The following is a 24,697-nucleotide window of genomic DNA, read 5'->3' on the forward strand; positions in this document are numbered from 1 at the left end:
CCCCCCCCCATTTCAATCCCTATGCTTGCAGACTCTCATAAGCAAGGTTAGGGCATTAGGGTGTGTCATTTTAGGGGGTGAAACTTAATTTCTGCAAATTTCGGGGGGGGGGGTTCCTTAAAAATATGGTTTTGTGTATGAGGAATTCAAATCTACTATTTTTGTGATCGGGCAACATTTAGCTTGTTAAGTCTACATTTGATGAAGAAGCACATGAACTGCTTTTGGAAAACCAAATAATTTTAATTTTACCTTATACAAATATTAGGTAATGCTTAATAATAATAAATATTGTATAATAGTATTGATATTGATATTACTACTTGGCAATCATTTTAATGATTTCTACGCAATTTTACATGCATTTACTTACCAAGCAGAACTAAATTATATTAATTTAACCAAAATATGTTTTGAATTCCCAAGTCATGTTACAACTTTTTAGCATCTCCACCTGAAACTTGAAAAATTCAACATGCCCTCCTAAGACATGGGGGATTGTGAGGATTAAGAAGAAAGGGATGTTGTTGTGGAGGAGCATCTTTTCCTTCAAACAGGCAGTGGATGATGATGGTACACTGGTCCCCTTCTGGCATGGAGAAGAGCAGTTGTGCTGCTGGGCAGTCAGGGCTTTGAAAGAGAACACCTATAAAGTGTTAATGAATTTTCACAAGTACTAAGGAAACCACCTGGTATAATTAAGAATGGGAATGATAAAATGCCTGGCTGTGTAGCACATTTAACAAGTCGCTACCACAAAAGCAGATTGGATGTCTGATCAGCAGAAAACTTGCCCAAAACTTCAGAGAAGGCATCTCTCATTAAGGCAGAATGCAAGGCGAGGAAGTAATGTTGTCTGGTATAAAAGCACATTCTATGAAGGATGAAGGTAGGAACAAGTAATGCAGGGGCATCCTTTAAATAGAATGAAAATTAAAGCAGATGAAGTTGATGCAACCTTAAATTTACAAAACTTAACAAGAAATAAGTTTAGCTTAAATAACCTTAATTTATAGGAAACTAAGATCAGATTTCACCATGCCATGGGTAAAAGCTGAATTCTCCAATATTTAAGTCTGTGGTATCAGAAACCTCTGTGTGTGTGTGTGTGTGTGTGTGTGTGTGTGTGTGTGTGCGCCTAAGATTAAACACCTATTCAGCTGCATTAAACTAGTGAGAGTGTGCATGTTGTGATGCAAGAGTGCTGCCCTTGTTTCTGGCATGCTTGACAATGAGAGAAACAATGAATTGCTTCTGAGTGAGGCGCTAAGAATAACATGTGTGTGGCTGCAACTTTTGCATCTGTTTTAGGGTCCTGAGAAGACGAGAAAGGCATTAAGGGAAAAAGACGCATCTTCCTTAGAGGCTGAACAGCATTTCCTCCTTGAGCATGTAATTCTGCTAGAAACTCATAATATCACACCCAGATGTGTGTGTGTGTGTGTGTAACTGCTTCTGATACTCATATTTCCATGTATTTGCTGCTTGCTTCCACTTTGTGTGCAAATGTCCTGCACACATGCCCTCCCTGTGCTGCAGCCTGGACAGGCAGGGGTTAATCCCCAGGCCTCGGCAGGTGGGCGGGGTTCCAAAGCTGTCATCCTCCATGGAAGGCAGCACGAGCAGAGGAGCTCAGCTGAGCAGAATGAGAGGAGGCCGAGACACAGCCCCTTCTCCTTGACGGGGCTGGGCTCCCCAGCACATGGGCTACTAGCGCACTGATGGTGTGTCACAGGGCTTACTTTGACAGTGGGCAGAAAGAGCTGGGCGGCAGCCTGGGGTAAGTCTCTCCCCCTCCTCTCCCTCTCTCCCCCTGTGTATTATGTTTGCAAAGGGGAATTCTCTGCTCCTGTTTGGCCCCCCGTCTTGTGTGCTGCTTGGTCCCTCATGGCTGCATTTGGTGCCATGTGCCAGTGCCTTTTCCATGCCGAGCGCCATGTGCCTGGCCTTTCTGTCATAGCCGTGCCTGGTGCTGCACTTCTTTCTGCCCCGTCCACCAGCATGCTGTGCTTCCCCTGCCTGCCCATTTTCTGGCTCCCCAGCAGATTATTCCAGGCATGGAGGGGAGGGGGAAGGCACTGTGTGTTGTTGCTCCTGCCTTCCTTTGGGCCCATGTTTATGCACAGACTGGATTTTCCCAAAGTGTCTGCAGGAGAGGAGGGAAGAGAGTGATTTCACCAGGGTGGGAATGCCATGTTTCTACTCCGGGGCTGTTTAAGTCAAGGGCCCCTAACTGAAAGGTGTACAGAAGTGGCTGATATTGGGTGGGGGTAGATGCCACCACCATCATCCTCATTATGGGCTGCCATTGCCCTGCACAGAGAGTAGATAGGCACTAAGAAAGGGGAAAGGCTGCTTAGAGTGGTGGCTGTCAAAGGGGGGCAGTCTATGTTGGCAGCCAGCCAAGTGTCTGAATTGGTGGGTGGGCATTAAGAGCCCAAGGGGCAAAGAGAGTCCCTCTTGTGGGTCAAGGAGCCAGTGGACCTGGAAAAAAGAAGAAATTAGAAGCTCAAGCTTCTAAATTTTTTGGTGGGGTGAGGAGGGGAGGAAGAGTTGGCCCTGAAAGAGCACACAAATGAGAAGGATAGAAGTAACCCCTAACATCCTTGTCTTAGAATAATGTTAATGTGATTCTGCTTACTGTTTCCTGTTTCGACACATCCCCCTGTATATGCTTTGGTAGGGGGTGTAGAGGCCAGCACTGTCTCTGGGAGTTGAGTAGGACTCCCATTGGGGCTGACATATAGGGCAAGGGGGTTCCTTCAAGCTAGGGTTTCCCGTTCTTGCAGACCAAAGCTCTCTTCAGACTGAGCTCAGATGCATTTGACCCACAGGTGGGGTAGAACTGCACTCTTACTTGCAACCCAGACAACAGCATTGGATGAAAGCAAAGCAGGCCGTTTCATAAAATATATAAAATAAACACAATTCACACTAAGAGCATGTTTTGAGAATTTTGCACCAGTCTTTGCTTGTTTTCCTCTTCTCCATCCCGCTCCCCCTTCCCTTCTTTCCTTTTGCACCATGCCTTTTTAGACCGTAAGCCGGATGGCAGGCAGGGACTGTGTTGCTTTTATTGATTTGTAAGTCACTCTGGGAACATTTCCAGCCGAAGAATGGGTTACAAATGCTTTGAATGAATTGTTAAAAAAATGTTTTTCTTTTTGATAGCTTCAGGTGTTGGAGCCCCTATTGCTTGGTCTTCTGGGAAGAGAGTAAGTGGTAGGGGTTAGAGCAGTCAGGGATTGTGCTGATGGGTGATTCTCTGGATAAATCGTTGCTCATTGGGGAGTTCTGCCTTCCTACCTGCAAGACCCATCCAGCTGATTGGAAGTCATTTACTCGGGTATTTTGCTTGGACTAAGCCCAGAGTGCCTTTGCTTATTAGTGTTTCTCTGTACTTATGGAGGCACATAAATAGACACACACCCCAGCCCCTCCTTCAGAACATCTTCTCCTAATTACCAGCCCCACTGTTTATCTGTAGCACTGATATAGCTGGAGTTGGGACTCAGGTCAATTGACCAGTCAGATACCAGTCAATTGACTGCCTATTATTTGACTGTGGTCAAATGACCTATGAAATAAAGAAGGCCCATGTGAATGTGGCAGTCAGCTGCTTTATTGCATCTTGATAGCAATAGCAGGAACAAGGGTCGCTTACACACTTCCCCTTCCCAATTAATCCAAAAGGCTCAGCCTTTTCCATTGACAAAACCAACTGCTGGCATCTTTGAACAGGGACATACAGAGTTCAGGAGGAAACGTGGAGCCAATAATGCAGAAAGGTGGCATGGGCCAGTGGAGGGTGTGTGTGGAGAACACATTGGTATTTGTAATATATCACCTCTGTGAGTTTTCGCCTGTTTACAAGACCACAACGATGGCTCTTCTTGCCATCCATCTTGCTAATGCAACCTTTTATGAGAAACCTGTCTCTGTAACCAAAGAGCCAGGGTTTGGATGGCTCCGCTGGAGTCATTGCAGGGGCAGGGGCCTAGAATTGCCAACTCGACAGGATATGGCATAGGAGGGCCAGTTGCACTTGTGGCAGACTACATGCGCTGTGATTCAGAATGCCTGCGCACCAAAGAGGACCATGGAGATGCTGGATATCGTTCAGCGGGGTGCACTCAGCTTGTTTACTCCTTGGTCTCTTGGATTTCATGCAGACCAGTTGTCCTCCCTAGAATGTCGCCTGCACTTCCCCCTCTCATGTAGTTATTCAACGATCAGCCTTATCATCTAGCCTGGTGGGGGAGGAGCAAGGTGAAGCCACTGGTTTCAGTCAGTAGAGCATGAAACTCTTATTCTCAGGGTTGTGGGTTTGAACCCCACATGGGGCAAAAGAGATTCCTTCATTGCAGGGGGTTGGACTGGATAATCCTTGTGGTCCTTTCCAACTCCACAATTTTATGAAAACATTGTGTGGGACTCTACATTTCAGTCTCCAGGCAAAGAGACATTTCTTCCCCAAAGGATAGGTGCTCTGGGGGCGAGCACTTTTCCATTCACAAAAGGAAGGGCAGACCTCTGGGAGTGAATTCTGCACATATTTCGGGGCTCCCAGCCTTAGGTGCTGGGTTCTTTTGGAAACAAGATTATGACGAGTACCCAGGAGTAAGGTCCACCAGCCCACCCACTGCACTTGCTGTTGGAAAGAGGGGCCCTCTGTGAGATCTTCTGCTTTGTTTTTGTTAAGCTTCTGAGGAGAGCACAGTAGTTTTGGAAATTGGTATATTTCTTTCCACCCCAGTTAGTGCCATTCTTTTAATGCATTACGTAATTACTTAGTTGAATGCTGAATTTCAGCTTTAAGCCTCCCAGGGCTCCTGCTCTGGGTCCACCTGCCCTGCCTGCTGGAAGGGGGGAGGCACTGCCTCTTTAAGAGCTGCCTCCTTTGTATGCTGCGGCTGCAGTATCTTGGCTTTGGGCTCCTGCCCTCGTGTCCAACTGCAAAGCAATGAAAAGGCACTTCCCTTGTTCTGGCTTCTCTGTTCCAGCAGCCACACAATGGAGCCTTGTTGTGTCAGGAACTCTGATCTCTTTGAAATAGCCCTCAAAGCTAGAGCCTGGCTCCCCACCCCGGCTACAGGTCTGTGCTCCCTGTTGAGGACAGAGACCCTGCTGCTCTCCACACACCCTCCATATAAGGCAAGGGAGCACCACCACGTTCTTCCCCTGAATGCCTGGGTACACGTTCCCCACTGGGCAACTGCAGTGGTATGGCCAGGATGGTAGAACCTGCCTTCTGTTCCTCTGTTGACCTCTGGGCTTGGTCCTGCCTCTCCCCATCTCAAAGCAGCTGAATCAGCAATGCTCCCAGCAGGGTCAAACCGAGACACTCCCCCTGCCTGCAGAGACTAGAATGTGATGCCTGGAGCATTGCTTGAATTCCTCCAGCGGTATTTGGGAAATGTCTGTCTCATGCTGCGAGCTGCAGATGTGAGAATCCACTGTATGTTATACCGCACAGATGCAGGACAGAGTTCTGGGGTGCATCATTACCTTCATGTGCTGTGTCCTGCCTCTCTTTCTGGGGTGCTCAACAGGAGTCGTGCCTTTTTGCTAGGAAGCCACAACCAACGTGGCCGCCTTAAGTGCTTCTGTTTTTGTTTGGGCTCACACATGAGAAAGGAGGAGCTGGCCTGTGGTCTGAGGCCTGCAGCTTCAAGTCACCTTTGTGCAGTGCTCTGCATGTATCCTAGCACTGTTTCGGAGGGTTCATTTGGACAGTGACAAAAACAGAGATGTAGCCTTGAATGACTGCAGTGGGTTTCTCTTGGAAGTATGACATTGCTGTGTATGTACGACGGCAAAGTTTGCCCCCGTTGCCTGATGCTTGTGGATCAAGATTGCTTTAGATCCTTCCTTATGGTGGTGATTGTGGTGCTTAATAGGAGAAGCCTTGGGAAGAATTCAACATAGCATTAAGTGATGTATGCGTCAGTGGAACAAGGTCCCCTGCCGCAATGGGACTTTTCCACCCATTCCTCCCCAAACCTGTTCATGTGTTGCGGGCAGGGGAGAGGGGAGGAAGTCCTATAGGAGAAGATCTTGTTTCACACATGCAACAATTTAATCTTGCCTTTCATGTCATTGGCAATAAACAGCCTGGTTTGGGGAGCTTAGCTTTCCAAAAACGTTTGCTTAAGCATCTATTCCTGAATCTTGAGACTGGGTTGTAGGTTGGCAAGATTCAATGTGTGAGAGACATCTGTGCCTTTTTTTTAATGGCTACCTAGAAGGAAGAGTTTCTGGTTTGCACATAATGCTAAGCCATGGTTTGCTTAACAAACCACATGTTAACCAGAGGTTGCCCCACAGAGAATCAAACTAACCATGGCTTGTTACTCTATAGTCAGATTTGTTTTCCAGCTGTTCTTGCCTCCTTTCTTTGTAGCTTCATCAGTGTCTATGGTGGGCTGGCCAAGCAAACCACAGTTAAGGAAGGGTGCTGGGTTCACGTGTAACACCAAGCCATATTTAAAATAAACCAGGCTTCATAAACCAATGACAAACCATGGCTTTCCATGTTTCAGAATGTTGCTTCTATCTCGTGAGTCCTGCAGTTGCCTTGACCTTCACAATGACCTTTATTTTTGTATGTTTCTGTGGCTTTCCCTTCCCAGAAATAATGTCTTCCTCTCTGTTGTTCAAAGTAGGATCTAATTGTGTTCAATGGAGCTTTGACAGCTAGTGATCGAACACAGGTCTCTCTAACCTAATATGCAGAAGTCAGTGCAGCAATTCTGCGCTTGGTGATTTTGGAGTGGGGTGGGAAAGAAATGATTTGTGGGAAGTTGATGCTACTCACTATTGAAGCAAAGTAGTTTCTGGCTTGTCTGACTGCTATGCCTGTTACCAGTAGGATCCCTCTCGATCTAGCATTCTGTGTCCAACACTATCCAGTCAGTAGCTTCTAGGAAATGCACAAGCAAGGCATCATGTAATACACATAGCTTGTTTGCTCCCAGAAACCAACAGATACACACTGTATCTAACAATGGTGGCCCCATTGGCTTGTCATAGCAAATATTGGTTTGGTGTTCCGGCCTCATATATTGGACTGTTTCTCCCCTCCAAAAAACCAGCACCACCATCAACCCATAACGACAAGTGGTCATCACACATATTGTGCTGATGAATGCCATATAATGGCATCAACAGTGGAATGAAAAAAAATGTGTACGCTGGGTCATATGTTGCATATCCCAAGGGTTTATTGCATCTTCTGGTTACAGCACGCAGTTGTGGGTGCAATTGTGACTGCTACATCAGTCTCCCTGGCCTGCCACATCATATCCTTGTTGAGATCCACCCATTGTAAGCAACTCTCTTTGTTTCTTTACCCTGGCAGTGCCCAGCGACCTGACTCCTGAGGAGCGTCAAGAACTTGAGAACATTCGCCGACGCAAGCAGGAGCTGCTGGCAGATATACAGGTATGTGGGGGATAGGGGTGTGGCGTGCAGGAGGGCATGTGAAGGTCCTAGGTTCAGACTCTGGCATCTGCAGGCAGGGCTGCGAAGTTCCCTGCCGGTCAGTATAGACAGTATTGGAATTTGATGGACCAGTGGTTTTGACTGGGTCTAACTCGGCTTCTTAAGATGTGATCAAGTAATTGCTGGATTAATGGGGTTTGTTTGTATGGCACAAGACTGACACAATACTTCCTACCAGTTCCCATTCCAAGAAGGGTTGGTGGCTGTTTTGTAGCTTCCAGACTTGGTGCCTCTGTGTGTCCTGGCTTTCCCTCCTACACCTCCTCTCTTTTGGGGCTTAACTGTTTTCAGTGCCGTGACTTCACCCTGGAAATGTGACACACACACAAAAATAGAATGCCTTTGAGCACATGTAGACTTGCTTTACTTTGATCTTGAGTAACCACAGTGGAAACCCCCCCTCCCCAACACACACACCTTGGGTTAGCAGCAAGTGGTTCTTTGTGGACACGAAACCCCATGGCATTTCTTTCTTTGGATATTAAGTGCACGGCTATTCCTGCTCCTGTTCCCCCAGAGGATTCTGTGCCTGCAGCCCTGAGGCTCTGCACAGCAGGTGTCTTGGGCAAACGTCACTGCAGATCAGCAGCCAGGCACAGTTCTGGCCACCCCAGCAGGGGTTGGGGGGGTGAGAAATGGCTGGGGGTGGGGTCTGATTACCCAGTGCAGCTTCCATGTCGAAGGATCAAGTTGGTGGGGAGGGGCATCTCCACCCGTCTCTAGCCTTGACCTGTCAGGTTGATGTACCTTATGGACATGACAAGCTAGAAGGTGGGTTACGGATATAGGATTCTCTGTCAACCAGCCCCACCTCCCAGTCAACTTGTTCCGTCTTTCCCATATAAGGAAAGATGCTGTAACTAGCCAATATTGGTGCAGACCTTTAAGAAGATGGAGGTGCGCCTTCCAAAGTGATGCCAGGAGAACATCCCCTTCCCTGCGTCCCACTCCTTCCGTGCCCTCAGAGGCAGCAAGGCCCACCCTTCCCTTGGCTCTGACATGGGCTGCCTGTTCCTGTGGCAACTCGCTCCCGGGTACTGGGCTTGGCAGGGCTGCTCATCAGTCCTATCAGCAATAAATAAGGCAGTAGGAGAGGCTAATCACTGCCATATGCTGGACACTTCCTAATGAGATTAGCCCAGTAATTGTGTTAGCCCCAGGGGCTCGCTCTTCTTCCTTCCTTCCTAGAGCTCAGCACGCTGATGCCTCCCACAGATTGGCATCCATAGCCCAGCCTGCCTCTGAGCCAAGACAGGCAGGCTTCTCTCTGGTCTTCATTTCCCAGGGCAGTGGGTACCTGCAGCTGGCTTCAGCTGTATCTGATGAGTCTCTGAAGAAGGGAACAGGGTTTCCCCTTATACAGGAAGCGAGAGATTCTGTTGTTGAACCCTGCTTCCTGAGTCTCCTTAAGCCTCTACCTTGCAGGCTCCTGGATTTTTGTGGAGAGGTCAACTTGGCAAGTCTTTCCTCTGTTCTCTAGGCATTGCTTCTCCCTCTGCCCAACCCAACTGATCCTCAAACCTAGATTAATGAGCATGGGGAAAGGCATAAGAGGACAGAAAAAGCTGGAGTAATAATTCCAAGGTGTTCTTTATATAAAAAAAGTTCCCCCCAAGAGCCCCACTTGATGGTGTGCTCATTCCCCCACCTTTCTTCTCCTCTGCAGCGTCTGAAAGATGAGATAGCAGAGGTCACTAATGAAATCGAGAACCTGGGCTCTACAGAAGAGAGGTGAGTGGTGCTTCTGCTGGAGGAATGGGGAAGGTGATATTTTGGGGGGCTTTCTCAGAATAGAAATAGGGTTCTATTTCTAAAGTTAGCAGAACCCTGCACAGCAGAGCTGGCATGGATTCTAACATTAATGGGTCAAATCGGCCCACTGAAAACAGAGGAGAACCCCTTCTACCAGGAGCAATACTTGAACGTCAGTCCAGATAACGTTGCACATTTCATGCTGTGGATGAAACAATATCTAAAGGCAAACAAGAGTTTAAACTTGAAGAATAACCCCCAAAGACTTATCAGAGACCCATTCAGATGCCCAGTAAAAATAGATTTGCCTATTTTGCTGACTTCAGTTGTCTGAGGAATGGGATTCCCTTGGTCTGGATTCCATCACACTTGTGTTGAGAATTGATATTTTAATCCTGGCTCTGTTCGCGTAGAGCAGATTTGCTTACATTTGAGGCCTATATGCTGAGCCTCTAGCCTGTCAAAAAAAAAAAAATCATACTAATCTATTGAGAAGAATGGGGTGACAGTGGTGTGTGTGTGTGTTCTGGCTGGCTGTAATGTTCAGTCACTTTAAGTAACCATGTGGAACGAAAAGCTCCCAGGCTGTTTTGCCTTGAATATCACCAGGGATCTCTGGGCTGGTCTGTTCTGCTAAAGGCTCTAGGTTTTGTCTTGCCCAGAGTCATCCCCTCCACCCCCACACCCCAAAAACCCCTCTTCTAGGACTGGTCTCGCTTCCCCATCTGGCAGCAGGTTCCCTGTCTCAGGCAGTTAACTCTGAACTGAGGCAGATGGAGTCACCAACAGATTAGGCGGCCCAAATTGTCAATGGAAACTGACATGTGACGTCTCTTTCAATCACTCAGTGTGGCTTCCTTTGCCCATCCCTGCGGACACCAGGCCCTTGTCATGTAGGGCATCCCAGGAGGCCTCCTCCTTCTCTTCCACAGTATATGGTCTAGAGACCGGTCTGCTGGTATGCCAGTTCCCTGCTGTAGGCTCCATTTTAGTGCTGGGAAGACATCCAAGTTCCACCAAAACTTAGCTGGGGTGGTGAGAGGTCTTCATTATTTCTTGGGGTAGAGAATGTATTTCCTTGTGTTTAGAAACTTAGGCTTGCCGTTAGTAGGGGAGGAGTTTGTGCATGTTCGATGCACCCTGTCAGATAGGGGAATGGAAAGTGCCTCATTTCCTAGCCTGCCTCATATCTATGACTAAGATGTAGGCAGGTGGAGCATTGATGAAGTGGCACAGCCCCATGCTGCTCCTTGGTGGGGGTGTCTCTAACCCAAATCTTTTGTGCCTTCTAGGAAAACCATGCAGAGGAACAAGCAGGTGGCGATGGGCAGGAAGAAGTTCAACATGGACCCTAAGAAGGTAATAAACACTTCCTTACTATGGAACTGGCAACAGGTGTCGTTCAGGGACCACCACAAGGTCCCTCATTGCAGGCAAACTGGCTACTGTCATCTGTGGTTACTCTGCTTGTGTGTGTGTGTGTGTCTGACTGTCTCCCTTGCTCTCTTTCCACAACATTATTTGTGTGTCCTGCTCTTGAGCAATTCCTTCCTGTTCAGGAATTCTTGGGAAGCAAGTGCCCAAGATCTCTTGTTTCCCTGTTCCACCCTAAAGGAGAGCTCTAAGGTGGCGATGTTCCTTAGCAGCAGAGCTCACCGGAACATGACTTGTGGACTTGGCATGGTGTTGGGATACTCAGATCTTGTGGGTGACTGATCCTGGCTAATGGCTAGAAATGCCCAAACAGGCACATGTGCTCCTAGGGAAGGTGGACCTAGTTGTGGGCTAGTAAGCCACTGGTGCAAATCTCATGTCAGCCACGAAACCCATTAAATGGTCTTAGGCAAGCCACTATTTTCTTGACCGCAGGCTCCCTCACCTGCAAATATAGCCTACGTTTAGGGCTATTGCAGGCACTACTGAGAAGGTTTGCATGAGACACAGCTTGACCATTTCAAATCTACTATCTGCATTCTGTGCATTATTGGAGGTATTTTGGGTTCCTATAACCTGTGTGTCCTGTGCAGGGGCAAATGCAGAGAGACACCCTCTTCTTTCTGTGCTTGCAGGGAATCCAGTTCCTGATAGAGAACGACCTCTTGAAGAACACCCGCGATGACATTGCCCAGTTCCTCTACAAAGGGGAAGGGCTCAACAAGACAGCCATTGGCGACTACTTGGGTGAAAGGTAATAGGAGAAGGGAGCTTTGAGGCTTAGTCTTCCTTTATAGCCACTACCATAATGGACTTTGGTTCCTAACTCTCATGGGCATTCAAGAAATGGGAAAAGAACTTGGGATCCCAAGAGATCTCTTGCCAGTGCCCCATTGTCTTGAGTTTCCCATGTGGACTGGCGGAACAGGAGTTCATAGTCAGGACCTTGTAGCATCCTTGGCTAATTGGAGGGTTTCTGTGACCTGACCCAAGCTTTCCTTACCTAGTTGTGGGGGACAGCTGAGGAATGCCAACTGAAATTATGAATATTTAAACTGTGTGGGACTTCAGGATCATTCTTGCTGCAGCTGGCCAGTACTGGGTACTTCAGCATTGCATAACACCTAAAGCCTTGAAATAACTTCCCTGTGCTCTGAAGCTTCTTGGAAGACTTCTGGTAACTTCTTAAGAATAGACACCAGGCCATCTTCAAGGCCCAGAATTGACAGATTGAACACTGAATATTTTGCATGCATGCAGAAGGTCCAATTCCTGGCATCTCCAGTTAAAATGATCCAGGATCGGGTAGCAATTAAAATGACGGGGGATTGGGTAGCAAGTCACGACAGAGAACCTTCTCTGCATGTCTTTCCCTGGAGAAAGACTGCCTGTCAGAACAGACCAGGGGTTCCCAAACTGGTGCATAGGCCACCAGAGGTCCACAAACTTCATCCAGGTGTGTCTGTGGATTTGTAGTTGAAGATGGGAGGTGGCAACTCCATAGCATCAAACATTCATAATTGCATTCTTATTGCTTCCTCTATTTCTTACATTGTGTTTCAATTTAATTCTGTGGACACAATAAAATACAATATATAAGAAATGAAAGGAGTAATAAAATACAATTAAAAACCATACCGTGTCTAGCATGGCACATTGCAACAGCCAGAAAAATCATTAAGCAGTCTGCCCAGACCATTGGGTAGTCCATGCTGGGGTGGGGAAATGTGGGAACCACTGGAACAGACAATATTGGACTAGACGGCGAGAGAGTCCCACCTGGGATAAGGCAGCTTCCTATGATCCAGGCCAGGGCAAGAGGAGAGCCCAGTTCTTGGCAGCAGCGGGGGTTTGGCAGCTGTATGGGATAAGTGAGTTTGGTCGCTCTCACATGTTCCCCTATTCTTTTGCCTCCTCACAGAGATGATTTCAATATCCAGGTGTTGCACTCATTCGTGGAGCTGCATGAGTTTACAGACCTCAACCTTGTCCAGGCACTGCGGTGAGTGGCAGCAGGAGGTTTGTGAGTGAATCAGAGGTGTGTCCTTTTTCTCTTTTCCTGCACGGAAAAGGCAAGAAGAGGACATGCGTGGGTTATGGGGCTCCCTAGGAAAGAGCAGTGGATTGCAGTGCACGCACACAGAGGGAAATATGTGACTTGGAAGTCTCTGGCACATCACACAGCCCTCCTACCGAGGAATGTTACTTCTGTGGCAGCTTAGCTGACTATGTGCTTGTTTCCCCCGCAGGCAGTTCCTTTGGAGCTTCCGGTTGCCGGGCGAAGCACAAAAGATTGATCGGATGATGGAAGCCTTTGCACAACGGTACTGTCAATGCAACCCCGGTGTCTTCCAGTCAACAGGTACGCACAAACTCTGCTGAACTCTGCAGGCAGTAAGGGTTTGGGATGCAGTTTTTCCTGGAGCATCCTCAGAGAGTTCTCGGCTGGGTGCCTTCTGGCTCCCACTGCCAGATTTTCAGGCTTTGTTGCTTGGGAGTGGAGAAGGGCTGGCCATTGGGCCGCACAAAGTTCTGTCCCATAGTTAAAAGTGTGGATTTTGCTCTCACAAGATGGAGAAATGGCCACCAACTTTGGATGGGTTGGAAAGACCCAGTTCACGGGTATAAGACTATCAGTGGCTACTAGCCGTGGTGACCATGTTCTCTTTCCACTGTCAGAGGCAGAATGCCTCTGAAAAGTAGTTCCTGGGAATCACAAGTGGGGATTTTGGGCTTGTGCTTTGCTTGTGGGCATTCTGCAGGCATTTGGTTGACCACTCTGAGAATAGGATGCTGGACTAGACGGGCCTTTGGTCTGATCCAGCAGGGCTCCCTGTCCAGCCACCCACCCACACCAAGATAGCAAACAACCCAATACAGAGCATGCATCCTGGGACTGGATGACACTTCCTAGGCTACCCAATTGTCTTGAGTTGGTGCTTTGGTAATGGATGGAGCCAAAGGGCAGCCCATTCTGTGCTTGATCCATCCTTCACACCTTTCTCCACCCCAGATACCTGTTATGTGCTCTCGTTTGCCATCATCATGCTCAACACCAGTCTTCATAATCCCAACGTTAAGGACAAGCCAACCGTGGAGCGCTTCATTGCCATGAATCGTGGCATCAATGATGGCGGGGACCTGCCCGAGGAGCTACTTAGGGTGAGCTTTGTGGGAAGGGAGTGGAAGTAGTGTTTGGAAATCACAGGACTGCGATAAGGGACATGGGGGTGGCGGGTCATTGGAATATTGGAAGCTGCCTTTGTACCTGGTCGTATTTGTCCATCTAACCCACTATTGTCCTGTTGCATCTGATCTGGTTGACAGAGACTCTCTCCTGGGCCTTGGGCAGAGATCTTTCACATTGCCTGCTACCCGTTACTTTTTTGCATGTTAGATGTGGAGGATTTCACCCGGCACCTTCTGCATGCAAACGCTGGTCCCTTCCCAGGTTGGCTATTCCTCCTGGGAAGCAGGAGTTGGACTTGCACAGGCCCCCAATGCGTTTCTCTTCCTCCTACCAGAATCTGTACGAGAGCATTAAAAACGAGCCCTTCAAAATTCCCGAGGATGATGGCAATGACCTGACGCACACTTTCTTCAACCCAGACCGTGAAGGCTGGCTTCTGAAGCTCGGTGAGTGCATCTGCGCAAGGTGCAAGGCCTCAGCCATGCGGAGCAGTGCGGCTGTCGCCATGGCATAGGCTGCAGGGAGCAGGGAGCTCGGCTGCAGTCTGGTGACTTCTTCGTTTTTTATTTTTTGCATGGGGCTCGGTGGCCACAATCCAGCACAACACATACCCATTGCCGAACTCAGGATGCTTTCCTAATCATCCATGCTTCAGCAGGATGTTCAGCAAGGGCAGTCTTGGTTGCAGTGCTCAGCGTCCCCTAATGGTTCTCTTAACTTGGGCACGGCCGACTGGTTTCGGGGTGCTTATGACAGTGAGGAAGACACATTGGTTTCATGGGCCCCAGGAACAGCAGATAAACTTGGGCTTTCTCTCCCTGGCTCCAAGCATTAGCCCAAGACTTGTCTGTGGTTCTGTGCTTCTCACCTGACATTGGAGGCTAGTCTCTGGCATCACCTCCCACATCCCCGCTGTATGCGCACCGGCAGTGCATGCATGGCACCTGCAAGGCATCCACCAGCCCACCAGCCTTTCCCTGCGCAGCCCTTGACCATCTTTCTCCTGCTCACTCAGAATGTTTCAGTTGTCTTGCCAGGTTATGGCTGGAGCAGCTCCCTGGCTGGTTTGTTTCTCCGATTTCTCTCCCCACCACCTTTAGGGCTGTTTAAATCTCTTGGAATCTGCAAATCAAATTTGAAAGCACAAATCCTCTGAATATTCAAATTTGCAATCACTGAATCTTTAATGAAATATGGCTAATGGAATTATTCATCTATGTTTGAATGTGTAACCATCCTCTTTTTGCTTGGAGCATTTTATGAAATAAAATGGAAACAGATGCTTTTGATTCCAAGGGATTGAGGGAGGATGCACACACTCGAGATATTCCTGGGGAATGATGTCTGAGCTGAGACTCAGTGCTGAGTCTGAACGACACGCCTTCTAAATCGTACCCTTTTCCTTTCAACCAAAGCCCATGCAACAAAATGACAAAGGATTGATAGATATTGTTATTTAGAACAAACGTTTTAATTATTTTAAAATAAGAGGTTGCATTGCACGGCAGTGGAGACAGAAATGAGGCTTGCTCACAAAGCAGATTTCAGGACAGGCTGCTAGGTGCACCATTACGGACACGGATATAACTTGAGAATATTTTACAGTTTACAATTTTAGACCTGCAAGTAAGCAGCAAATATATGGTTGCTTGAAAACACAGTTGTATATTACAGTTGTGATTGTAGCAAAACATAAATTTTGTTAGCTGTGAAGTTTCCATTCTTTGTTAAGTATGTTTAGAAAAGATACGTGATCCTGAAGTTCAGCCAGAAGAGGAGGCCTAAGAGATAGTTTCATTTCGGACTGGGAAGGATGTTTTCTGGCAAAAACTCCACAATTTTCTTCCCTAACTCCAGATCCACCCAATGGATGAACAAATGAAGACACAGGAAAGACAATGATCATGCTATAGCCAAGGCAACGGGCTATCAAAATCGATAAACACAGGATAACACACACCATAGCCGGCTTATAGTTAAATAAGCCTTGATTGAATCTGATGATCAAATCCCCTTTTCTATTTGTTTCAAACTCCAGCCCTCTTGTGTCTCAGTTCAGGAAGCATTCACCAGATCTATGTTGGTGTGTGTATCTGTCAGGTGCAAAGGTGGGGTGGGTGGGTTTGTTTGTTTTTAACGCCGGATTTTAAAAATTGTGACTAAAAAACTGCAGGTACTAATGCAAAGAGTGCAGACATTGCAATGAGAACTCAGTTCAGCATGGCCTTTTCCAACTTTGGGAATTTCTCCTGTGGCTAGCTTTCTCAGAGGCAATAGAAAGAACTGGCCTGAATCCTTTTCTTCGCAGATAGGTGAGCTTTTCTGCCTGAACGGGGATGTTTGAATTGGGAATTCTAGACTGCAGCTATATTCAAATTTAGGCCCCCTGGTTCCCAATACTACCTGTCCCTGTCCCCCATTACATGGGAAGGAAGTCCCCTTGATCCCTGCGGGACCATGTTGCTGACTTTATCACAAAATGCTAAATCTGCTGAGTTAGGAGCAATCACTCAGACAGCATCCTGTGGTTTTACCCTTCCACTGAATGCCCAGGACTTGGTAGAGCTTTATTCTGGGATACAGTGCCGCAGGGTGGCGACAGAAAACAAAGACATGCCTAAAATCCTTGGAGAGTGAGATTAATTTGGCCCGTGAATGCGCCAAACTGCGTTGGTAATCACCAGAGGCGATTCCTCGTGTGTACACGATTTTGGGGGCAGGGGCCTTGGCTGTCTTCCAGCTGAATCCCAGCAGCAAATTGCTGATTGCTTCCGCCTGCAAATGATGCATGCCACCCCCACGTGGAGGAGTCTGGGCTGCAGGCCACTTTAACAGCTGTCACCAGCCCTGGCACTAAAATCGCTAATTCTGGGACTAGGGAGCCATTTCTGTAGCAAGCAAATTCCTGACGCTGCCAGGATTTCCTAAGCTAGCAACAAGGACGTACCTATATTTTTTTTTCTGCCAGGAGTTGCTGGGGCTTTTGTGTCCTTGGCTTTGGCACCATGTTGACCTCGAGGTGGGCACTCTCCTTCTTGGTATTCTAGCGGAGAGGGAAACCTGCACCACAACAGGAGAAACGTGGGCCTGGTTTTGGGGGAAACCCTTCTGCCAACCCTCTTTCCCCTAATGCTCAACGCCTTTCATTAGCTTGGGCAGCGCCCCCTGCTAGCAGCAACTGGGGTGTGCGCGAAGGGCAGATTTGATAAAGTCCTTTGTTTTTTAATTTTCTTTTCTCCCTCATTTTGTATGTTTCCATGATTTTGGCACTGCCTTTCCCTGCCCTCCAAACTCCAGGAGGTACGTACCCCCATATCCCCTCGCTAGCTTCGCTGGGGCCAGGGGTGTGCTGCCATGCTTCTTTATTTTTCTGTTCTTTCGTTCTTTTAAATTGCTGGTGATTATTACTAGTCTTATCGCTGCTATTGCCACCGTTGCTAACTGGCTGCACAGTCCATGGGGAACTGGGGGACAGGTGGGGTGGTGAGTGGGTTTGGGGGGGGTGACGGGAAGGCGGAGTTTCCATGTCCTGTTTGGCCCACCCCTCAAAAATTTGCCCCAAAGAAGCTTCTCAACAGGGCCAGGTCTGAGCCTGGCAGTATCTCTTCCCCCAGCCTTGTCAGTACCCTGGATTTTTAGGAGTCAGAACCACATTGTAGGATGCAACGGTGAAGAACCAGCCTTTTGTCTGCCCCAAAGAGGCAGGGGGCAGGGAGGTCACTATACCCCTCAAGAAGAGGCAGCTCCTCACAACATGGACGTTGCTGTGCAGTATGGCGCCTTTGCTTGAAAATGGCAGCGCGGCCACATCTTTCTGGGAACTGACACTGTGAATCTGGCCTGAGAAGGTGCATAGCCACTGAGCCTGGCCTGCGATTGCCAAGAAACTCTGCGTGCGCTGCTTAAGACTGGCTGCTTCCTGTTCCAGAAGGCCCAGCAGTGCAGCCACAGCGAGTCTGCAGCTGCTATCATGAAACCATCCAGGCATTGGCGATGCCTTATTACCAGCCCTGCAGCAAGCAGCTGGCAAACGGCGGTTCTTTATCCCAGCAGGCATAGCTGTTCAGGGTGGTGGGGTGTTCATGCATGTCTGCGCTGGTGCTACCTGCACTTACCCCATTATATTACTGCAGGTCACATGACAAGCCCCACCCCCTGCCTCCTAACATACCCACAGAACTTTCTATGCCCCGCTGAAAGCTCTTCACCTTGGGTTTCCCCCCTTCCTATTAAGCTGGAAAAGGGCAAAGCTAGTATTAAGAGAAAGCCGCATTCCTTTCATGGAGAGAATATCTCAGTACATTTCTATTAAAGATTTCTCAACCTCTTTTCATTTAAAATAATTCCCAAACCAAGAGATAAAGTTTAGAACTGCAGAAGCCTGGTTATTAACGTAGGACATTTGTCCTGAGGGGCCCTAAGAATTCGCAGGCAGCTGATGAGTCTTCTGTGCCATGGCTGATGAGTCTTCTGTGCCATCCTCTGGAGAACATCGACTTGCACTATCATAAACGAAGGGAGAATGTGAATTTGTTTAATGTGATAGAATCACAGACTTGTAGAGTTGGAAGGGATCGCCAGGGTCATCCAGTCTAACCCCCTGCAATGCAGGAATGTTTTGCTCAATGTGCGGCTCAAACCCACAACTCTGAGATTAAGAGTCTCTTCCTCTACCAACTGAGCTATGCCAGAAGTATTAGCCTAAATTGCAGTTAGCTTTTTAAAGAGTTTCTTGGCAACCAGAATAACTTAAAACAAAGAATCAGCAGAAATTCTTGTGGCTTCTTTCTCTAGAAGTCTCCAGACCGCTAAAATATATATCCAAAGTATATATTGTATATTCCTGGCTTCTAAATTTAATGCCATGTCGTGGCGGAGGAGGAAAAGCTGCATAATGAATGGGCAGGGTCTATCAGCTTCTTAAAACTGACAGCAAATTGGAAAACCTCTCAAACAACGTTGCTTCTTGAACATTTGGTAGCCGGCTTGAAAGATTTCAAAACTTTGTGGACTTGGCTTATAGCAGATGGGACACACTCATTGAACAGCAACCATGGCTAGAAACCACTGATTAATATCCTGGTCTCATGAGCTTATTTATACTCGTCCTAAGGGGAAAATTGGGACGCGGGTGGCGCTGTGGGTTAAAGCCTCAGCGCCTAGGGCTTGCCGATCGAAAGGTCGGCAGTTCGAATCCCCGCGGCGGGGTGCGCTCCCGCTGCTCGGTCCCAGCGCCTGCCAACCTAGCAGTTCGAAAGCACCCCCGGGTGCAAGTAGATAAATAGGGACCGCTTACTGGCGGGAAGGTAAACGGCGTTTCCGTGTGCTGCGCTGGCTCGCCAGATGCAGCTTTGTCACGCTGGCCACGTGACCCGGAAGTGTCTCCGGACAGCGCTGGCCCCCGGCCTCTTGAGTGAGATGGGCGCACAAACCCCAGAGTCTGTCAAGACTGGCCCGTTCGGGCAGGGGTACCTTTACCTTTACCTTTAAGGGGAAAATACTTTAGGTAATTCTAGCTGGTTATCCCTTATTAGCAGCTTCGCTTGGGGGCTCCTTAACAGGGTGTGTGGGGTAATGACACCGCCCGCCCCCCGCTTTGTTCACAAGGCTGTTGTACCTCAGAAGCTGTTCTAGCATGAAAACAACTGTGTGAGTGAAATTCCAACTTGGGTTTTTGCCTCAGACCCTTAACACAACCTGTTTGGAACTTGCACACACTAAAAAGCATCTTTTGTCTAGTGCTCCCTAGCGATGTTTCACTGTGTACTCTTCCAATAGGATGGTAGCAACCTGCCTAACACCAGGTCAAACCATTGGTCCATACAGCCCAGTATTGTTTACTCTAAAGGTGGGGAATCTCCAGCACATGGGCTAATCTCGGCCCGCAAGGCCTTTCCCCACAAATCCTGGTCAGCTGAAGAGTGAAGTCTAAATCTTTCTGCTGGGAACAGGTGTGTATAGTCAAGGCAAGCAGAAAGTAGTGTTTTGCAAGCAAAGGCAGAGTGCTGGTGAAGTCCCCCTCCACTGGCTTTCCTTGCAAAACACACCTTTCTTTCTAGTGAGTGGATCCTCCTTTCAAGGTGGGGGGGGGAGTGGAAGCTGCTTCCATTTGCACTTTTCAGCCCTAAGACTGTGCTAAAGCACTTGCCTCTGAAAGTCTCCCCATCTTCTTATTGTAAACCCCCGACGTAGGGTTTGAAGGGGAGTGACATGAAGGCTTGCAAAGCAATGCCTGTCTGCCATGTGGCATCGTGTGATGGGTGGATCAGTAGCCCGGTCCACCTGTCGAACTTGTCCCATGAGGCCAATCTCATGGGCCTCTGTTTCCTCACCCTGGTCTACTCTTGACCGGCAGCAGTTCTCCAGTGTTTGGGGCTGAGAAGGGCCTTAAGATTCCTGGCATTCCTCGTAAAAGGTGTGTGCCCACCACCAGAGAGTGAGGATCTCTGCAGTGGCTCTTCTGAGAAGGTTGGCAGTGGTGGTGCAGTGGGCCACCCCATGATGCCAGGGGCTCCCAACAGGTGGGGTTTTCTGTGTTCCCTGGGGACTGTGGCAGGCACTATCTGGAGCAGTTGGCTTGTTTTGTCTTTTTTTCCCCTTTTCTTTCCCTTCTTGTGTAGCTGAATGAGGTCTCATTGTTGTATGTGCTGGTCTGTGGCTGTCAGGGCCTCCTTCGGAGGGGTCTCTAGTGTTCTGCACCTTTTAAATCTTGTTGGTTCATCTCCACTGCCGTGGGCTTGAGAGAGCAGCCAATGCTGACAGAAAATACCCAAAGTTGTTGCCCTCTCCACCACTGAGATCTTTCCATCTTTGCCTCCCTGTCTGTATTCCCCACCTCTCTTGGACGTGCTGTTGTTTGCAGCCTCTGGCTGGCGAGGCCAAGCAAGGAGGGCCTGCAGCTATAGCATTCTGTTGTTTTCGCAAGTGAGGTGCAAGGTGGCTTTTGCTGGAGGTGATCCTGGGGGTCTCTTGGTGTTCAAAACGACCCCTGCTGTATTGACTGGCGGTCGCAAGGTCTCTCAGGATCTGAGCTGTCTGGTATGGATTCTTTTTATTATTATTATTTTGGTGATGGCTTGTGCAAAAACTTTTCCCAAGACCCTGGATTTGGATCCTGGACACTTGAGTTTCAGTGTCAATTTGGCAAGGGCCACTGGAGTCTCCTGTGTTTACTGATGGGATGGTGGGTGGGGGCATCTTTCTGAATGGGTGCCAGTTCTAAGCCAATCCCCTCCCTCTCACCTCACCCTGACTAAAAGTCACCAGAGCGGGATTCCATAGAACTTTTATTCTGAGATGGGCTTATACAGAAAAGACTTTCAGGTCATGTTTGTATTTCAGGCCCCACCCCCACCCCACCTTTTGGGTGGAGCTCTGGAGGCCCAACTTAAAAGCCACACTGAGGCAGGAAAGGGAATAGCTGATTCCTGTAGTTTCAGTACTCATCCCTTTTTAATCCTGAAGCTGCTGTTCGTGCCTGGAACTGTATGTATCCGGGCAGGCAAGTCTCAGGGACAAGAACCCACAGCTGAAAAAGACTGTGTAGCCATGGGTTGTCTGTTGGGAAGACTCTTGGTGCGTCTTTCTTTTTAAATTAGTTGGAGCTGGCTATGAGGCAGGATGCAAACAGGGCAAACAGAATCCCATGGAGCTCAGACTCTGACTAAGCTATGAGCTTTGTCCATAAAGAGCCTAAGTAGATCCCAGCACTAGCAGGACACTGATGCCTCTTCCTTCCCCAGCATGTCAGCAGATCCATGTCTGCTCCATAGTATATGCAGCAGGGCACTTCTCTTGATGACCACCACCTCTGCCTTCCGCCTGCCCCCTTCAGCTGCTATGCTCGCCATGTAGCCACTGGCTGCTGCTGCTGCTGTGGTGTGCGGCTGGCTCTGGCTCTGCTTGCACTGCTGACGCCACTCGCTCTCTTACACCGCCTACTTGTGCCTGTAGGCTCTTAGCTCTGCCTTTGCCTTAGCTGCTCTTGTGCCCAGCACTCTCCTTTCGGCCTGGGCATGCATTGTCAAGCTTGCTTCTTCTCTGCGCAGGTGGCCGGGTGAAGACGTGGAAACGGCGCTGGTTCATCTTGACGGACAACTGCCTTTACTACTTTGAATACACCACGGTGAGTGGCACAGGGTGCTCTCGTAAGTGTCCACGGACGTGATCCCATGACGGGATTGCTAATGTGCAGTTTTGAAAGATGGACTATGGTATGTAGTCTTAGGCTCATGTAAGAGCCCAGGGCATGGGTTATCTGGAGTCAACTGCATAGCTGAGCTCTTACTGTTGGTGTGGGAATGGTGTAGAGCAGGCTTCCTCAACCTTGGTCTTCCAGGTGTTTTTGAGACTACAATTCCCATCATCCCTGACCACTGGTCCTGCTAGCTAGGGATCATGGGAGTTGTAGGCCAAAAACATCTGGAGGGCCGAGGTTGAGGAAGCCTGGTGTAGAGGTACTGCAGACTTGGCTTTAATTATTTAATATATACACACACATACCACCTTTCTCCCCTGACAAGGATTCAAGGTGGCTTACACATTACAGCTAAAAACACAGGAAGAAAAACTATTACTTATTAAAAAGCAGTTATTTAAACAAACCTTTATAGTTTTAAAACTATCTAAACTAACTATATATTATTAGAAAGGTACAGATACGTTGAAAAAAGTATGGCACCAGCCCTTTCATTAAAAGCAAGTCAGTTGCCCAAAGCCTGTTGTAACAAGAAAGTCTTCAGCTGCTGGCGGAAGGACAGCAAGGAAGGAGCCAGTCAAACTTCTCTAGGGAAGGAGTTTCAGAGTCCGAGAGCAGCCACCACAAGGCCCTCTCCCACATCCCAAAGGTGCCTGTGAGGGTGGTGGGACTGAGAGAAGGGCCTCCCCCAAAGATCTCAGATCCTGGGCAGGTTTGTATGAGGGATTGCAGTCTTTCAGATAGCTAGGACCCAAACTGTATTGGGCTTTATAGGATATATAACCAGCACTCTGAATTGTGCCTAGAAACAGACTGGTAGCCAGTAGAGCTGTTGTAACAAGGGGCTCTCAATCAGCCCCAGTCTACAACCTGGCTGCAGCTCTTTGAGCCAGATGAAGCTTCTGGACACTTTTCAAAGGTAGCCCCATGTAGAGTGTGTTATAGTAATCGAAACGGGATGCAACTGAGGCATGTGCCACTGTGGTCAAATCAGACATCTCAAGGATGTATATTGGGTACAGCGCATTCTGTTGTGGACCCATGAAAGCGAATGCCCTAATAAAGCTGTTAAGTCTGTCAGATGCCATGGTTGTGTTTGCAACAGTAGGCTACTCCTTTCAAATGAGCATTAAGGATGAATCTGTCTGAGAGCAGTGTTCTTCCTGTTCAAAGTTGGGATGGAAGAACCTGTAATATTTTGTCAGAATGAACCAGCCTGGATGTGTCTGAATTAACAAATTGTCGTCTTGCAGGACAAGGAGCCACGAGGCATCATTCCCTTGGAGAATCTGAGTATCCGTGAGGTTGAAGATTCCAAGAAGCCCGTGAGTAAATGCCAGTGCTGGAGAGCACTTCCTAACTGGGTGGGAGCCCAGGCTGCAGATGCTGTGTGCACGTAAAAAGAAAGAAAAGGATGGTACCAAGAAAAAACTGAATTATGCAAATCATTAACTAAGCTTGCCCACTTTTGTAGAGTTGATTCTGCCATGGGGGAAGAGGCAAAGCTATGCAAGGACACCCAGCTGGCTACAGAAAAATCCTGCGCAGGGATAAGTCAGGCTTTTGAGACTTGACTCAACTTTTCTGCCCTAAGAGCAAAATGCTTGAGATGTTTGCAAGATGATTTTAAACCTGCACACAAAGTACTATTTTCTGTGCTTCTGCAGTGCAGAATATGCACTGTCTTTTGGAGGTCTCCAAGGTGTTGAAGGACCCTGTCGCATCTGAGCTGTTAGTGACTACACTTGGATAATGCTATGAGAGCTTAAATAGCCAAGATAAGGATAAAGCCCCATTCCTGTTCACAGCTAGTTCGCTCCTTCCTCTGCTTTGTGATCAATCCAACCAAAAAGTCTTCACCCATAGTTTCCTTGTTTGGATGAAATGGGGAAACTGTGGTTAATCAGTGATATTTCTAGTGTGCTTTCTTGAGGAGCAGTGGGGCTGCATGTGTGGGTAAAAGGCTTATTCATAATTACGTCTGATCCTCAGACAGCTTGCCAGTGATTTCTATCAAGTCGTTCTGGTGATAGCTGCAGTGGGCCAGGAATGCTGACCCAGCTAGTGGAATTGTAGGCCCTTGATGAGAGTTGCCTTCCCAGAGTGTTGCATTGCTGTCAGGAAGTCATACCAGAGAATTGGTTACTTGCTGTCGAAAATCCTGTACTTCCTGCTCTTGAAGGATGTCTGGGAAATCCCTGGAATATGCAGAAAGTTTGAGCTGGTGTTGGCCACAAATCAGTTCTGTTTATCCTTCTCTTCTTGCAGAACTGCTTCGAGCTGTATATCCCTGACAACAAGGACCAGGTGATCAAGGCTTGCAAGACTGAGGCAGACGGGCGTGTGGTGGAAGGGAACCACACTGTCTACCGCATCTCTGCACCCACCCCAGAGGAGAAGGAAGAGTGGATGAAATGCATCAAGTGAGGAGGGGCAGGAATGATGTGAAGGGATCTGGGTAGTTTGCTTGAGCAATGTGTCATTCATTCATTCATTCATTCATTCATTTGTATGTTGCTTTTCTGCACACACACACAAATGCTCAAATTGGCTTACGACAAAGAAACAAAGATGCATTTCAAACAAATACTACAAAACAATTTCATAATAACAAACCTCAA

General features: G+C 48.1%; 1 protein-coding gene across 4 annotated transcripts in view; it reads left to right on the forward strand.

Moving 5' to 3' along the window:
* CYTH1 (cytohesin 1) overlaps positions 1–24,697 on the forward strand; it is a 57,507-nt gene that overhangs the window by 30,394 nt on the left and 2,416 nt on the right. For 2 of the 4 annotated variants that reach the window (XM_082213298.1, XM_082213299.1), the window contains exons 2-12: positions 7,361–7,443; positions 9,170–9,234; positions 10,548–10,614; positions 11,325–11,443; positions 12,611–12,691; positions 12,939–13,051; positions 13,703–13,851; positions 14,214–14,326; positions 21,926–22,004; positions 23,330–23,401; positions 24,345–24,499. In XM_082213298.1, the coding sequence (XP_082069424.1) occupies positions 7,361–7,443; positions 9,170–9,234; positions 10,548–10,614; positions 11,325–11,443; positions 12,611–12,691; positions 12,939–13,051; positions 13,703–13,851; positions 14,214–14,326; positions 21,926–22,004; positions 23,330–23,401; positions 24,345–24,499 (1,096 nt within the window). Of the gene's footprint in view, positions 1–1,621; positions 1,781–7,360; positions 7,444–9,169; positions 9,235–10,547; positions 10,615–11,324; positions 11,444–12,610; positions 12,692–12,938; positions 13,052–13,702; positions 13,852–14,213; positions 14,327–21,925; positions 22,005–23,329; positions 23,402–24,344; positions 24,500–24,697 lie in introns of those variants that run through there. The other 2 variants (XM_082213300.1, XM_082213297.1) reach the window with 2 other exon arrangements.

This window comes from Podarcis vaucheri (assembly GCF_965113315.1).
Source record: "Podarcis vaucheri genome assembly, chromosome: 2".
Taxonomy (NCBI): Eukaryota; Metazoa; Chordata; class Lepidosauria; order Squamata; family Lacertidae; genus Podarcis; species Podarcis vaucheri.